At 39.1% G+C, this 16,555-nt stretch overlaps 1 protein-coding gene across 8 annotated transcripts in view; it reads left to right on the top strand.

The window, feature by feature from the left end:
* Positions 1-16,555, top strand: part of MYOM1 (myomesin 1) — a 107,383-nt gene that overhangs the window by 87,444 nt on the left and 3,384 nt on the right. For 4 of the 8 annotated variants that reach the window (XM_054017452.1, XM_054017451.1, XM_054017448.1 and 1 more), the window contains 5 exons: positions 611-647; positions 982-1,004; positions 2,735-2,790; positions 11,528-11,743; positions 16,296-16,440. In XM_054017452.1, coding sequence (XP_053873427.1) covers positions 611-647; positions 982-1,004; positions 2,735-2,790; positions 11,528-11,743; positions 16,296-16,440 — 477 coding nt within the window. Of the gene's footprint in view, positions 1-610; positions 648-981; positions 1,005-2,734; positions 2,791-11,527; positions 12,566-16,295; positions 16,441-16,555 lie in introns of those variants that run through there. The other 4 variants (XM_054017446.1, XM_054017445.1, XM_054017449.1 and 1 more) reach the window with 1 other exon arrangement.

The raw sequence follows: 16,555 nt of genomic DNA, 5'->3' as shown, positions 1-16,555 counted from the left end.
TACCCACAAAGCCCCAACTCCACATCGTGTTTGTGGGCTCCAGGTGATGGGGGAATCACATTTAGTGAAATAATTGTTTTCCATTCTGTACCCTTGCCCAGTTTCTGGCAAAGTTTTTGTCCCTTCTTCTCACTCAAGGGGAGAAAGGGTTTGTCAACATCAAACAATGTATGGAGAAGCTACAACAGGAATAAATCTTGCTGTTCAGTTGGTTACCTGAGCATCAAAGTGAAATTTTGCAGTGGGCATGAAAATACTTGTTAAAAATTGATTTTTTTTTAAATCCTGAAAGCTATAATTAATTTGGAACACTGCAGTTTTGTTCCTGAGGTATCTTTAGTGAGATAATCTTAGCCTCTCTTGGTGTGTTTAAAGACTGATTATTTTTTATTATTATTATCACATTCAGCCCTCAGTTACCTACAGACCACTTCATTTAATTAAACCTTTAGTCATTTTAAGTCTTGTATGGTATCAAAGCAAAGACTGCAAATGTTAATTTTTCTTACACTGATTACATTTTAATCTACATCTTAAAATGTAAATTACCTTCTTGTGATTACTGGTCTGTGAAAACTACCTTTTAACATCAGTTTTTCTCTTTTAAAAGCCTTTGATGAAGCCTGTGTTGAATTCCAAAGATTAAAGTAAGTATTACTCATGACAAGTATTATTTTGAATACAATATGCTGCTAATAAAGCAAGAAACTGTACTCATGTTCACTTTGTTTAACACTAAAAAAAATCCTTTGAGCCAAATCCTGGTCCCACTGAAGTCAATGAGAGATTTGCCATTGACTTCTGTTGGATGAGGATTTGAATCTTTGTTGATAAGGAAAAAGTGGAATTATCAAGTGACGTACTGTGCAGAAAGGTTTTCCTTAAGTGATTTAAAGCAATCTCAAAGATTAGCCATTTGCTAGTCATCCTAAATTAATCTCAACTAAAATTGAATTTTCTTTTTGTTTCCCTCAACTACAGACAAGCTGCTGTTGCAGAAAGAAGTAAGTGAGCTTTCTTTTACAATGATCTCCATAAACTGTGATGAAGTTTCTTTTATCCTCCTGACTATGGGTGTGTGCATTTGATAAAACTAGTTTATCCTGACACCAAGGAGAAACAGGAAAAGTGACCTCTTTGATAGCTAATATTATAGCAATCAGCTAGTGACCGTATAATTATGGTTGTGTTAACTTTTTCCAGTCTTAGCTTCTGTTTTCACAGCCAAATAACTTTCCCTAAAAATTACCTTTTGAGCTGAAATTTCTCATGCCTGCTCCCAACACAAAAGTGACTTTGTTTTTGAAAGTCTGAAGAAAATTATTTAGTTGATTTTGAATTATCCTACATGGTAAATGGCTTCACTTCATAAGCGCCGATGAAAAATATTACAAATGGATAACTGGGCCAAGTTACAGGTGCTCTGGGAACCAGAGGTTTGAGCTTCCTGACATCTGTGCATTTAAAAATCTCAATCATAGCATTATACTGAAGACACAAAATTCAGAGTAATTTAAAAGGAGGGGGTAAAAGTATTTAATCATTAGTTTAATTAACAAAGCCATTATAAAATAATTACAAAGATTAAGCTCTACACACTTTCCCTTCTATTTAAAAGTGCATGGGGTGAAACAGATTAATGCAACATCTCAGCAAAGTGTCCCCTCTCTCTACGTGATTGGGACCAGCATAGTGTAGGCAAAGTTGGAGTCTGAAAAGGCAGTGGAGAGGAATTGGTATGCAGCATTTGAAGTCCCTAACCCTAAAGATCCTGGCCAGCTTCTCCAAACTCTGCTGCAGCCCCCACCACCACACACACCCAAACTAGTATGACAGGACCAGTAAACGTGCTGTCCCTAGATGTTGTTCCTCAGCTGTACTTTGACTCTGATTTTGGGTGGTCATGGATAGTGGGGAGAAGGCACGCCCCTGGGTATAGGTTAGCTCCCAACTCCTGCTCCTTCCACCTCTGGCTTCAACACATTTCTCCAAAAAGTCTCTATTTTACAGAGGGCAAAGAGCACCTATGGTTAAAGGGGAGCATTCCATGTAGCCACTTTCTGCCTCTTCATGGCTCCCTCACTACTAACAAAGGTTGAATTTCACTTCCTGAACAGCTGCAGCAGAGAATGTGCATGCTAGGGTCACCTTACTTATATCTGATTGCAGTAGGGTTTTGAAACTAAAAGCAAATGGCTAGATTCTGATTTTGTTTACACCAGGATAAATCCAGAGGAATTCCACTGAAGTCAATGGAATTATTCCAGATTTACACTGGTGGAATTGAGATCAGAATTTGTCTTTTTATTTAGATCTGAAGCCTAAACTTCACTGGTTTCTGAGTCTCTTCTATGGGCTGCAATTCATTTCTTTTCATAAACTCTGAATTGCCAGACTTTTACCTTGGAAACTTAGAAACATTGGGCCCAATTCTGTATTCTTTGTGCACTCAAAACTCAAACTGAATTCACTGGAGGTAAGGATAAGGCCCATACTTTAATTTCACTGAGGAGGTGATTGACAGTCAGATATTAAGATGTCTGCTTTTTGCAGCAGAGTGACATGATTTTACATGTATAAATGGTGTGCTAGGAATATTGAATAACTCTCTTCATTTGCATATCCAGAGACTTGTACAAAAATAAGAAAAAAGAACAGCGCTAGAGGGGAAATGAAATCTGGGACAGAGTTAGTTTTGCAGATATTAAAGGAAACTTCACTCATGTATTTTCAGATCGTGCCCGGATACTTGGAGGTTTGCCCGACGTTGTCACAATCCAGGAAGGCAAGGTGCAGTAAATGAACTATAGCTTTATACTGTAGCAGAGCAGCTTTTATATCTTGCAGAAAAGGGGAAAACATAAGAATTATTTCAAAGGTTCCATTTTAAAAATCTGCTGCATTATTTATTCATTCTCTATCGTCTGTACATAATTTGAATTTCTTGGACAGATAGGTTTATGTATTTGGGGCAGTTTCATTTGTTAAGCATAAGATAAAAGTGAGATGACAGTGCCAGTCAGGACTAAAATGTGAACCGTGTACTTCTTAGGAAATTCAGAGACAACCATATCTTTAAAAATGTACATTATGCACAGAGATTTCACAGTTGCATTTTTCTATGGGATATTGAGTAATGCTGAATTCCTTACACCCAAGACAGCCAGTCAATCTGTATGGATGATGGTAGTCCCTCAAGGCATGGCACCAGTCAGATCTGGAGAGTTGGCAAGTAAAGTGTGGTAGAAACCTACACAACCTCCTACCTCACCATCCTAAGAGACAAAGGAGAAGTTCTTCTTTTTTATACTAGGGTAAATTTGAGATAAAGCAAATGAAGTCTTTAAATCTTGATTTGGGGACTTCAACAGCTGAGTCAAGGGAGAGAATTCTTCCGGGAGTGGGTGGGTCAGCGTTTGTGGCCCGCATCATGCGGGAGGTCAGACTAGATGATCATAATGGTCCCTTCTGACCTTAGAGTCTATGAGTCTATAAGTCAATGGAATTACTCTGGATTTATAGTGATGATGATGATGATGCTAAATCTACTGTTGAGTTTGACAGATGAGCTACAGTCACTTATTGTGGGTCCTTAGATGAGACCAAAGACCAATTTCAGACCTGCAACCCTATCTGCAGGTGCCACAGGTGAAGACAAGTGTAGATGAATGTGCACTGCTTTTAGCTTTATGCCTCACACATCTCTCCTTGATTGCAGCAATCCATGAGCTCTCAAAGTCTTTCAGTCCAAGGTGGCAGAGCTGCCGCCATGGATCTTGTCATGGGCTAAGAGCTCCCAGGTGTCGAGGTCAACATTGCAAGATTGGACGTTGGCTTTGAGAGTGTCTTTGTAACGTTCTCTTGATCGGCCCTTAAAATGAGTTCCAGTCCAATTCTCCATAAAAGTCGGCCTTTGGTATCCTATTGTCAGACATACTGACCACATGACCACACCATCTCAGCAGCACTCTCACTATAAAAGCTTTGATGCCTGTGATGTTGCAGCTCTCAAGCACTCAGTGTTTGGAACCAAATCTTGCCATTTAATTCCCACTGTCTGCCAGAGACATCATAGGTGGAATTGGTATAAGTATTTTATGTGGTGTTGATTAGTAGTTGAAGGGAATGCTATAGTAATCAGACATTCTCACAGAGAATTCTTTCAACTGCAACAGAGTGGGGAAGAAGGCAGGAGGAAAGTGAGTGAATTTGCCAATTTTCAGCTGAAATAGTTGCTTTTGCTAAGAGATAAGTCTGATATGCGATTGTGGTGGGAAAACTTGGGTGATTATATCAGTTGAGAATTCTCTGCGAGAGAAGAGTTAAAATAAAACAATACAGATAAGTATGAGCTTTCAGAAGCAAAATGCAGTGATATATATATATATATATATAGAAAGATTGGTTGGAATTATGCAAAGTGAGCTGTAAAGGCTTCCTAGCACATTCATTACTCAAAACCACAAGGATATTTGAGATGTTGTGAATAGAGGAAGGCTGGATGTTACTAAAAACTCAGAGCACTCAAGATGAGTATCTTTGGCCCAACAACTATGGATTCAATAGGATGTTAAGAGACCTTGTTTTATTCATGAGAAGTGTAGACAGAGTTGTAAAGTCTTTTACAATTAATATAGTACAGGATTTGTGTAGTCATCTAAGTTGGTGGACTGGGTCCAGAAACAAGAGTAAAGTCTCCACCCAAGTCTTGTTCAAAAGTTTTGACATAAAACAAAGGCTCAGAGAAATCTCAGTTTGGGCTACAGCCCTCTAGCAAATGGGTGTGGTACTTTGCCTCCTCAGAAAACTCTCATCTTCTCTTGCCTAGGTAGCTGTGTTTGTCGTTTGCTGAGTTCAGACACTTGTCCTGCTTCATTACTTCACCCTATACACCTGCATGAGATCTAGACAGGGAACACAGAAAGCTTGCTGGTCATGAACTGGAGCCTCTGTGCTCTGTCAGTGAAGGAAGGAATTGATGTTAGAGCAGGGTAATGGGAGGTTCACCCAGAGATCAAGGGAACAATACAGATTTTATGTAGTAACTAAACTTTTATTTATTCCTGTATTTCCTATTCTACAGCAATTGCCAACTCTTAAGAGCTTTACTCCTACCCCTTAGCCTGTTCCATCCACTACAATGATCAGTCAATGCTGACATTTAATGTCATTGCTGGGCTTTAAAGCTGACATGTAAACCATTAATAGGGGACAGAGGAGTTCATCCTGCTAACTCATTGTTTCAGGTTCTCTTTAGGCTCAGGCAGACATGCCATTGGTTTATGTTTAGTTCACATTTGGAAGGTTATCTCTTCAGTCATAAGGGCTAGAAATTTACTCTCTCTCTCTCCTTTTGTTTTTGTTTTGTTTTGTTTTTTTGTTTTTTAAAAGGAAAGCTTAGTTTCTGTACAATCTGAGTGTGTCATGAGGTCTGGATCCAGCCCATAGCCCATTTGTTTGGCACTGCTGTAGTGCAATATAGTCTTCCTCCTGTGTTAGATCAGTGCTGGTGGTTGATACCATAGTCCTGCTCTCAGCCCATCTCTGCAGAGTCTCTACTAATACTATAGCATCTAGAGTTCCCTGGTGCTTGTGAGCCACGCATACACAGACTGGGATTGATTCTGACCTCTGCAATAGGACAGAATAGGGGAGGCTCATGTCATTCTCTCACCCCAGCCTCCTCATACAGAGCTAGCCCTAATCTAGCCCTGTAGGCTCATGATCTTGCCCATATAATTCAGTGTGTTCCAGCACATACATAATGAAACAATGGTCTCAATATTGTATGAATTCACTCCAGGTTGAATCTTGGTATTCAGGATCACAGACAGGGATCTATTCTTCTTTTAAAAAAACACAATTATACAAATACACATTGTTCTGACCATTTTGAAATGAAGCTAGTGTACAAAAGAGCCTTTTACTAACACTTGATGTATGATTGTAATTATATAACTGAAATAAAGACTTGGTTAAAAAAATATAATTTTGCTAGTCACCATCCTATAACATGAGCCAGGAAGTTTTAAAATGAAAAATAAAATAAAACCCACCAAAATGAAATTATATGCATTGAAGGCATTCTAGTCTACCATATACAGTGACATTACAGTAACTGCTTACTTACATATTGATCGAATTGTCTACGGAACAAATAGTACTTGTAGGGGTGAGAGTGGCCCATTTGTCCCCAGCGTTTGTATGTATTCTGGAGAGATGGGAGCATCTGTTTATACCTGGTGTGTAATTCATGCAACTCTTATAATCCTCAATGACATTTTAAAATGTAAAGTGAGGTAATGCAGGGTGTAGCAGTTACAAGGAGCCTTATGATGTTCTTTTATCACAGTATACATAAGAGCTGCTACATCTAGTGCAATCATATAAACTGAGGGGAGCAGATTTTTCATCCTTGACTTTGAATTTCCAGGTGTATTCAGATTTTGCCTTTAATTTAAAAACATAACCATAATGTTATTTACATGCATTTTTGTATTGAATTGTGTGTAGTGGAATATATGAATTGATGTTTGTTTTAACAGCATATGATAATGTTCCAGATGGCCAAAGATGTTTGCACTGATATACATAAATGGGTTTTCAGTCTTGTAATGTAATCTGAAAAGCCTAAATCTCAAATCACAGCGCGTCAGGTGAGGATTTGAGTTGGCAGTGGGTACTACTGTAAGTTATATATATATGGCAGGGGCCAAAATCTGAAATTCTCATTGTTTTTACTCGGGCAAAACTTCCAGTGATTTACATGGGTGTGTTAACTGAGTAAGGAGTGACTTTTTAAAAACAAAAGTTTTTATCCTGTTTTGTAATCTGAATTTCTGTTAGGAGCTCTGCTAATCTGGAATATAGGTCACCTGGTCTCCTTGAGGGTATGAAAATCTCCTGCCAACTATCCAGAGGGGGTTTCTAGTCCTTTCCTTCTTCCCCCTCATTGCGCCAAGCATGAGTGATGGAGAGTTCCCTGAAGAAAGGGAATGATCCTTGGAGGGGGAAGCTGCCCTCCCCAACAGGAGCAGGCCAGAGTATTTTGCAGCTGATACTAGAAGAAAGTCCTCAGGATTTGACCCATATTATAATAACTGATTTCTATAATGCCATAGGTGTGCATAGTGTTTTACCAACACATATGTTGATAAGGTCCCTGTCCCAAGGGCAAAAATGTCTAAAACAGATAGATGCAATGCTAGGTACAAAGGATCAGGCCTTGGCAGCAGGCCCGCTGTAATGAAACTCCCGCCCATAAGATTTTAAAATGACCAGGGATCTTACCATCTTCATACTGAAATATAAGAATTATCTTTCCACATAAGTAGGCAGAACACAAACAATAAAGAAGTGGGTGCATCGGAGTGGGAACAAACAGCACCAGTGATCAGATCAGTGACATAAGGCTAAGCAAAAGGGGAAGTTATTTTAAGAAACAATTTGAAGGAGAAAAGGGTTATTGGTGCTGCCATTTCTCTCAGTTAGGGAAAAATTGGCACAACTGTAGACCATTAGGGTTTGAGTGATGCATCCAATACAGCTCTCTGCGTCACTGACAGTAACTCATTAGGACCTTGCAATGACAATAGGGACAATTCAATACTAATCCCTTATGTGTCAAAGAATGCGGACACAATATAGAACAGTGGTTTTCAAACTTTTTGTATTGGTGACCCCTTCACACAGCAAGCCTCTGAGTGTAACCCCCCCTTATAAATTAAAAATGGGGGGATTTAATTTAATGGGGGCTTGGGGCTGTCAGCCCCAGGGAGCTAATAGCTCATGACCCCCGTGTAAACACCTTGTGACCCAGGGCCGCCCAGAGGATTATGGGGGCCTGGGGTCTTCGGCAGTGGGGGGCCCCCACCGCCGAATTGCCGCCGAAGACCCGGCTCTTCGGCGGCAGGTCCCGGGGTGGAAGGACCCCCTGCCGCAGGTCTTCATGGCACTTTGGCGGCGGGTCCTGGAGCAGAAGGACCCCCCGCCGCCAAATTGCCGCCGAAGACCCAGAGTGGAAGAAGCTCCGGGGGCCCGGGCCTCGTGAGAGTTTTCCGGGGCCCCCTGGAGCGAGTGAAGGACCCTGCTCCAGGGACCCCGAAAAGCTCTCATGGGGGCCCCTGCGGGGCCCGGGGCCTGGGGCAAATTGCCCACCCCCCTCTGAGCAGCCCTGTTGTGACCACCTGAGGGGACACGACCTCCCGTTTGAGAACCCCTGATATAGAAGTACTGAATAGTGAATGAAACCAGGTGTGGCTGAGCTGTTCATATTCAGAGACCATGAATAGCCAGGAATAATGTGGGCGTTTTTCCCTTTCCTTCAGCTTTTTAAACATCTCTGCAATCAAAAACATGTTTATTTAATACCAGAGGACTCCAAGAGAACAGGTTTAAGAGCCCCACTTACTCTCCAACCATGGCTGCTGCTGGAGACCAGATAGGGTCTCCATTTCAGCAGGCTTTGACCACCTGGCACCCAGAGTCTACCTTTTCTCTGTTCTCACCAAGTTACATATTTTTGGAGGAGGAAGGATATTTTTTTTCCTCTTGTTCCCTTTTTAATCTCTTGGAGTTTTGTTAATTGTTTCTGGGAATCCTCTGCAGTGAGGTCCACCATGAAGAAGTACTTTACATTTGAGGAAATAGAAAAAAATAATATCTCCCTTTTCTTGATTTTATGGGTGGATCTCTTTTTCACCTTTCATCATTATTCCTGAGGCAGGAAGGGAAAGAGGGAGGTCTATTGGATATTTTTTACCATTGATCTTTCCATGACTCTAACTGGGGCTAACAACAGGGGCAGGAATATTTTAAGTCCTTTCCACAGTCACCTTTAGATGAATCTGCATTAGGAGCAGGTAATTTAGAGATGTGGTTCTCAACCAGAGGTATGCATTCCCCCAGGGTACGCAAAGGTCTTCTGGGGGTACATCAACTCATCTAGATATTTGCCTAGTTTTACAACTGTCTACATAAAAAGCACCAGCGAAGTCAGTACAAACTAAAATGTCATACAGACAATTACTTGTTTATACTGCTCTATATAATAAACACTGAAATGTAAGTACAATATTTATATTCCAATTGATTTGTTTTATAATTATATGGTAAAAATGAGAAAGTAAGCAATTCTTTAGTATTAGGGTCCTGTGACACTTCTGTATTTTTTTGCCTGATTTAGTAAACAAGTAGATTTTAAGTGAGGTGAAACGTGGGGGTACTCAAGACAAATCAGACTCCTGAAAGGCACTGAAAAGGTTGAGAACCACTGAATTAGAGGAACAGAAAGCTGATTCTGGTTTTTCACTACATTCCACTTCTATCATCTCACAGGAGATGATTTTCTCTGGAATAAAACCCTTCAAACTACATTTGAAACAGACTGTTTTAAATAATATTTTACATTGCAAGCAATATATTACAGATGTAGGAAAAGAAACAGTGAGACTGATATTAAGATGATGGATTTTTCTGTTCAGAATGTTAGGGCTGAAGCTCTGCCTGGAGGGCTCAGCATCATAGAGATGAAATTCCCCTCAGTGCAGAGTGCCAGCATAAGGTCTGCACACCATTTAAGTCCCACTTAAACCATACTTCTCTACACTTGACTGTCTCTGAAGTGTTCATTTTTATGGACTTTTCAAACAAGATTTGATGGACTTTATTTTTACATTGTCTTATATATGATCTATTATTTGATTCCTGCATATTGTCTTTGAAAGAATTTGTACTGTAATTGTTTACAAGCTAATTATTTTAAAAAAATGGGGAAAAGGAGAGGAGGAAATGTTTAACCCCAGGAAACAGACCTTACCCACAGCCTGACTCTCAGCTCAACACACACATCCAGGGTATTCAGAATTAAAGCTAACACTTCAGCTTGAGATGTTAGCCTTTGAAGTGACTATCTTGAACACAAGCACCAGTTAACTACTTTTCACAACATTTTAGTGAGCTGAATTCAATACATTGACTCAAGAGAAGGGGCAATATTTGCATACAGTGGAAAACCTAAGCAAAGAAGAAAAAATTAGACATATTCTGAATCCTAGACCCCAGCGTACTCACCTGTGTCTGACTGGGGGGACCAGGGATGTAGAGAGAGAAGTCATTAATTCACACAGAATAATTGTTTTGACTTATTTAGCCTTTTTTTTTGCTTGTGGAATGTTGGTCAGCAAATGTACTCATTATTTGAATTTATTCAATGAGAGGTAATTTTTGCAAGTTTTTTTCTACTATGAATTGATTCCTGACAATCTGCTGTGAATATTTATTGCTGTATTTATTAGTCGCAGTTGGTCACATAAGTCATATGGCATTGTGATTGGAAGAGTGAAATTTACAATTAGGAGTAGGGCTTGAAAAAGCCACCGGGGCTTTGAATCTCGTGGGAGAAGTAGCAGCTAACTTAAGCAGGATGACATTTTTTAGGACACATTAAGCCTCCTTTCCAGGCAACTGCTCTTACTTAAGGCAACATTCTGAGACAAATAAGGTTCCACTCCTGGAGATCCTATATGTCCCAAAAGGGAAGGGGCGGGATATGCCCCAGCTGTGAGAGCCTTCATTCTTTTAGTGATTGTATGTTAATTTTATTTTAACTTAGTACTTTCTTTAATAATTAAGGACCAGTTTCATCCTTTGTATTGAAGTGAATGGCATGCTACACATTTACATGTCTGAATATCTTCCCTGTGGGTATTTCTGGGTTGTCATTGAGAGAGAAAAATTAAAGGAGCTCTGACTACTGGTGCATGAGAGAGATTTGCAAACCTGCAGCAGTTATTGAACTGTCAGGGTGATCTTTCTAACAACTGGCCCTCTGCTAATGAAGATACTGCCTTAATGTTAGGACCAAATTCAGCATTCATGCAGACTTAGCTCCGATTAAGTTCAAAGGGAAATATGTGTGTGAGCATCCAAGGGCAGAAATTGGCCCTGAAAACTGTATTGATTTCAGATAAAAATAATAGCAGTTAGATGTTATGCAGTTTTATGGGAGTCTGTAAAACAACTGGATCTGTTTGTGAAATAGTCAGGATGTAATTTAGGGCATTCTTAAATTTGCGATTAATTCATGGTCATTTAATGATTAAGCATTGATTATATTTAGGGAGATTTGCCTTTAATTTTTGGTACACTTATAGAATTAACCTGAACAAATCCATCCAATTTGAAGATGGTTCTTCAAATTTTCATTTAAGGCCTAACATTCAGGTGCTGCTAATGTCTAATTTTTGTATTAAGCAATGCAGAGGGGGTTGTGGTAAGGTCATGAGGGAAGAGGGTCCATAAAATACTGAAGGTTTTTAATGGAGCTTTTTAATTAGTTGTGTTCATTCTCTTTCTTCATGATGGATCAGTCTACATCAGAAATTATTGATCTTGGATGCTTATGGGTATCCATTGTCTAATAGCAGGAAGCTAAGAGGGGACTTTGAGGGAATTATTCATCCAAATGGATGCAAAAAAATCAATTAACAACTGTTGTTATTTATAACCCATTTGTACATTTTTGTAGGCGCTTAATCTTACTTGCAATGTCTGGGGAGATCCTGTCCCAGAGGTCACGTGGCTGAAGAATGAGAAACCGTTGACAGCAGATGCCCACTGCATCCTGAAATATGAATCTGGAAAAAGCGCCAGCTTCACTATGACTGGCGTTAACACAATCGACTCTGGAAGATACGGCATTTTGGTGAAAAACAAATACGGCACAGAAACAAGTGATTTCACTGTAAGTGTGTTCATACCTGAGGGAGAAGATGAAGTATCTCAGCCTGAGCCCAGTAAAGGAGATAAAAAGAAAGTGTGAATTTGAGACTAGGAAACAGAAGTACGGGGGAGAGATTGACTGATATACTGGCATAATTCATGTGTGTAAATTGTTTTATGCATAGCAAATAGCCTTGGATCCTTCCACTCACTTCACTTGTGTTTTTATTACACTTATTTACACCAAGCAAAATAGTGCCTTTACGAATGCATATTTAAACACCATTCTCTTATAGCTAACCACAGAACCTAACCCTGCAAATCTTAAATTCCTACTGAATGCAGCATCAGGGCCAAGATTTGACCCTCTTCCTCCATACAACACAAACCAGAAGAGTGAGGGAGAATTTCAAGGGAGGCAATTAATGGGGTGGCTGAAAGGATTAAGAATGATGGAGGCTTAAAGGAGATGTTTTTCTGAGCAACAATTTAGATTTGGTCAGACTTTGGTAAAGTAGTGTATGTGGAGTGTACTATAGCTATTAGAAACAGAGGTCCTGATTCTCATTTACAATAAGGCCTTTTACACAGTTTTGGCAGTATAAAGAAAGGTGCCTTAAAATGGGAGTAAATGTTATGAATAACCACTTTAAGGCTTGTTTATCCTGTCTGAGTAGTGTAAAGGGGCTGTGGTATAAATGAGAATGAGCCCCAGGATGCTAAATCAACAAATATGTCGTATGTGTTGCTATAATATTAATGTGCGCTCATGTCAACAACAGTGTATGATTCCTCCTCAATGGTTACAAATAAATGGAACACATTTCTTTCATCTCTACTTTCACCTTGTTTCACTGTCTTGTTTTGTCGGTCACTGGTTTGGTAGTTGTTCACAGCACCTTCCAGTTAACAACTTCTTCACCATTGCAACTTCCTGTAGTGGCCCTTTTGACTGTGGTAATCTTCTCTTTGGTCTTTACTATAAAACACAGAGTGAAATCACTGAAACCTCCACATGTTTCAATTCTGATCTTCACCAACTTCAGACCCATAGGCACGTAAGCACATTCACAAGTTAAAGCACATGAGTAGTTCCATTGACTTTGACAATTCTACTCATGTACTTAAAGTTAAGCATGTGCTTAAGTATTTTGCTTAATTGAAGCCATAGAAAATCTCTTTCTTAAAGTTCAGCATATTAACATCTGTTATTGGACATTAACACCACAGAAAACTAGCAATGAGTATTAGAAGTAACATAAGCTGATATTAGTACATTCAATATTTGTCTTTTTATACATTTATTTCCAAGGGATATAAGCTGCGGTGACTGAAATTTTTCTCAATTACATCATGTAGAGTAGAAGCAGCAGCATCTGGTGAACTAAGCATGGTGATAGGACCCAGGAACTCCTAAATTCTTAATCTCAGTTCTACCATTGATTCGCTGGCCAGATTTAACCCTATTGTGCCTCCAATGAAGTGGACTTAACCAAGTCTCTTAAATTCTCTGTTGTTGTATTTTCTCCTATATAAAATTAGGACAGCCCTATTTACTTAACCAACAGGGACATTATGACTATTAATAATTTTTGTTTGAAGATGAAATGTTATATAAGTGCCAAGCCCTGTTATTGATGCAGAGAACTTAATGACTTCTGAAAAGAGGCCACTGGGCCAGATACACCCTAACAGGTGCAGAGAGGCATAGCTTACATTACACCGTGACAGCAAGGCCTGCTCCATTTCAGGAGGGGATTCACCCATGGAGAAGGACAGGTATTCTTTCCCTCACTGCCCTTCCTGGGGTTTGCCCTAGGAAAGATCAGCATAGGTTTCTGTTGGGACCAGGACCAGAAGCTTCAGTGGACACTGCAATGTGGATGTGCCGGATCACCTCAGCACATCACCTAGCTCTGCTGAACCACACCCTTAAACCCCCATTCCACCTGTGTGAGAGGCTCTGATGGTTCCTGTGGGCCTCTGGTAGAAGGGAGGTTGCGGCAGCCTTGCTCCACAACAATCTTCCTTCAGCAGACTTTCTGCTCCCAAGAACTTTGTATCCTGTCTTTTACTGGCCATTGTGGGTGAAAACCAGGAATGAATTGGTAATGTATTCACTGAAATTTATTGTTACCTACAGCTTTTCCTTATAATAAAGTAGAGAAAGAGTAGAAGCCGTAGAATATGAAGCTCCAATAAAGTCAGTTCACTTCTTAAAATTCAGCTAGTTACACTGAGTGTCTCAGTCTTCACAGACATGCGCAATAACAGATTAACTATACTTTTCTTAATTCATAGTCTCTGTAGTTTTTTCCCATTGTTCTTACGAAGGTTACAAAGTAGGTATTCATCAAATCCTAGACAAACTATTTTTCAGCTGAAAGCTTTATATAACCACTAATCCAAATCTTTGATCCTTTGCAACAACTGCCTTCTGTGGCGGCAGTGTTAATACTGTATATTTGTCAGTGATTTACAAAAGCGCCTTTGCTCATTATTAAATGAGCTGGAGCAATGGAATTCATATGTATTTCCAGCATCTTAAGTCATTATCAACTCAGTCTCTAATTTGAGAGCAAACTTATCTTAATATCATGTGGAATGTACCATGTTATATATTTTTTTCAGAATAGATCTCACAGCAGCATGATTTGTCACATCAAAATCTGTAGAACTAACATATCTTCAGCATTTTATTTAAGCATGGTATGTGCTCACCTTTTCACGCACTTTTATCTCCTATAACATCTCAACTATTGTGAACCCACAAATCCTGCAGTTTCCCTTGCTGTAGTAATGGCAGCTCTGTGAGGATCAAACAGGTAAGTGCTGATGGTAATTAAATCCTTGCCATTTGTGGTTTAGTGTGTAGCCCTTATTCATGTGAGGAGTCCATTGGATGCAGGATTGACCTCTGAAGTCTAGTGTATGAAAGAGTAACTGTAATTTTGATAGCTTTAAAATTTGAGAAATTTCTTTTTCTAAAAGTAAGAACACTATAAAACATTCAGCATGAAACACAAACCATGCAACATTTGCCCAGTTTGGGTTTTTTTGTTATAAATCTGAAGCTGAGCTCAGGTTCTCTCCAAAAGATTCATAACCTTGACAGACATTTTGAATTAACCTAGGCTGACTTCTGTTTGAAATCCTGCAGAACTTACAGTTTCTAATAGATTGCTAAGAAATCAGCAGAAAAGTGACACTCAAGGGGCACAAATCCCCTGTAGATCAAAACTGAAGAGAAGGAATTGTGCAAACTTTTGTGAACTGAAATTACTAAATTCTGTATGGCTTAGGTAACAGGACAAATTTTAATGCATTTATCAACATTGATGTAGGTAATTTTTGCACTGGAATAGCAACATTTTGACTAATTTCTAAGAAAAGTTGAAGATTTTGAATGTATGCATCCAAAGCAAAACCTATCTATGTTTATGCAGTAACTGACTTCAATTGCAACACTTATATAAGTAAGGCAAGCAGGATTTGTCTGGTAGGTCTGATCCACCAAAGCATTTAAGTATGTGCTTAACTTTAAGCACAAGTAGTCCCCTGGTTTCAATGGAACAACTAACAAGCTTAAAGTTTAAGCAGATGCGTAAATACTTTGGATGAAGGCTTAAGGAATTAAAAAGATCAACTGGGACTTTGTTTTCACAGAATTACTATATATTAAACAAAGTAAAAGTGGGTTTCAGAGTAGCAGCCGTGTTAGTCTGTATCCGCAAAAAGAAGAACAGGAGTACTTGTGGCACCTTAGAGACTAACAAATTTATTAGAGCATAAGCTTTGAAGTGGGCTGTAGTCCACGAAAGCTTATGCTCTAATAAATTTGTTAGTCTCTAAGGTGCCACAAGTACTCCTGTTCTTCTTTTTAAAGTAAAAGTGCTTCTTACTTTTTATTTTCAAAGCAGGGAAAGTAGCCTCATTGTTTAATATGCCATGATTAACCTTCTGAAATTTAAATACAAATGTTGCCAATGAATTTGATACTTTCACTTAATATGATATGAAGCCAATTGAAAGCTGATAATTCGGTCATTCCATTTTAGGCCCAGAATTTACACTATAATTATAAACCACAATTGACTAAACCTGCTCCAAGTTACACTTTTGCATCATCAGTGAAATCAATAGGATTTCAGAGGTGTAGCTGAGAGCATAGTTTGGCCATTTCTCATTGGAGTAGTAGATTAACTAATCTTTCTTATTTCTTGCAAGTATATTTTTAATAGTTTCATTTTTCTTGCAGAATTTTGTTTTCTCTCCAAAAATCTGTCCCCATCATTCCTCCATATATTTGACAGAGCTACAGGGGAATATTCCCATTATGAATGGTGTAATGGAGAGCATTCATTAGATACACTGATCATCTACTAAATAATGGGCCCGAGTCTGTGCCTCTTCACTTCAACAGACATTGTGTATGTATATCTGGATGAAGAATTTAGGCTGATACCCATTTCTAAATATACGATTATAGGGGTTCTATCACTGCTGTTTAAAAGGAAATTTCTGATGCATCTGCATTTCTTGCTTGTGCATTCTTTGTTCTTGCTTTGGTATAGGTGATTGTGACTCCTGCGACGGCACAGATTGGCATGGTTATGCATGATGCTGATGTGCAGGGACCTAATCTAAATACAATGACTATAGCTAAAAGGAAAAAAGCAACTGCCACAAGTAATTATCACAATGAAGGGGAGAAAGAAGGTAAGAGTTCCTTCATTTATATGGGTGCAGCTCCAAGAAGAAAAATAAGTCTGACATTATGCTCTTAGAAGTCCATGCAGATCATTACTTCCTAGATGTGAGTTCTTAAACCACA

Source organism: Malaclemys terrapin, chromosome 2 (assembly GCF_027887155.1).
Source record: "Malaclemys terrapin pileata isolate rMalTer1 chromosome 2, rMalTer1.hap1, whole genome shotgun sequence".
In the NCBI taxonomy this organism is placed as follows: domain Eukaryota; kingdom Metazoa; phylum Chordata; order Testudines; family Emydidae; genus Malaclemys; species Malaclemys terrapin.
This window is presented reverse-complemented; position numbering and strand designations above follow the sequence as displayed.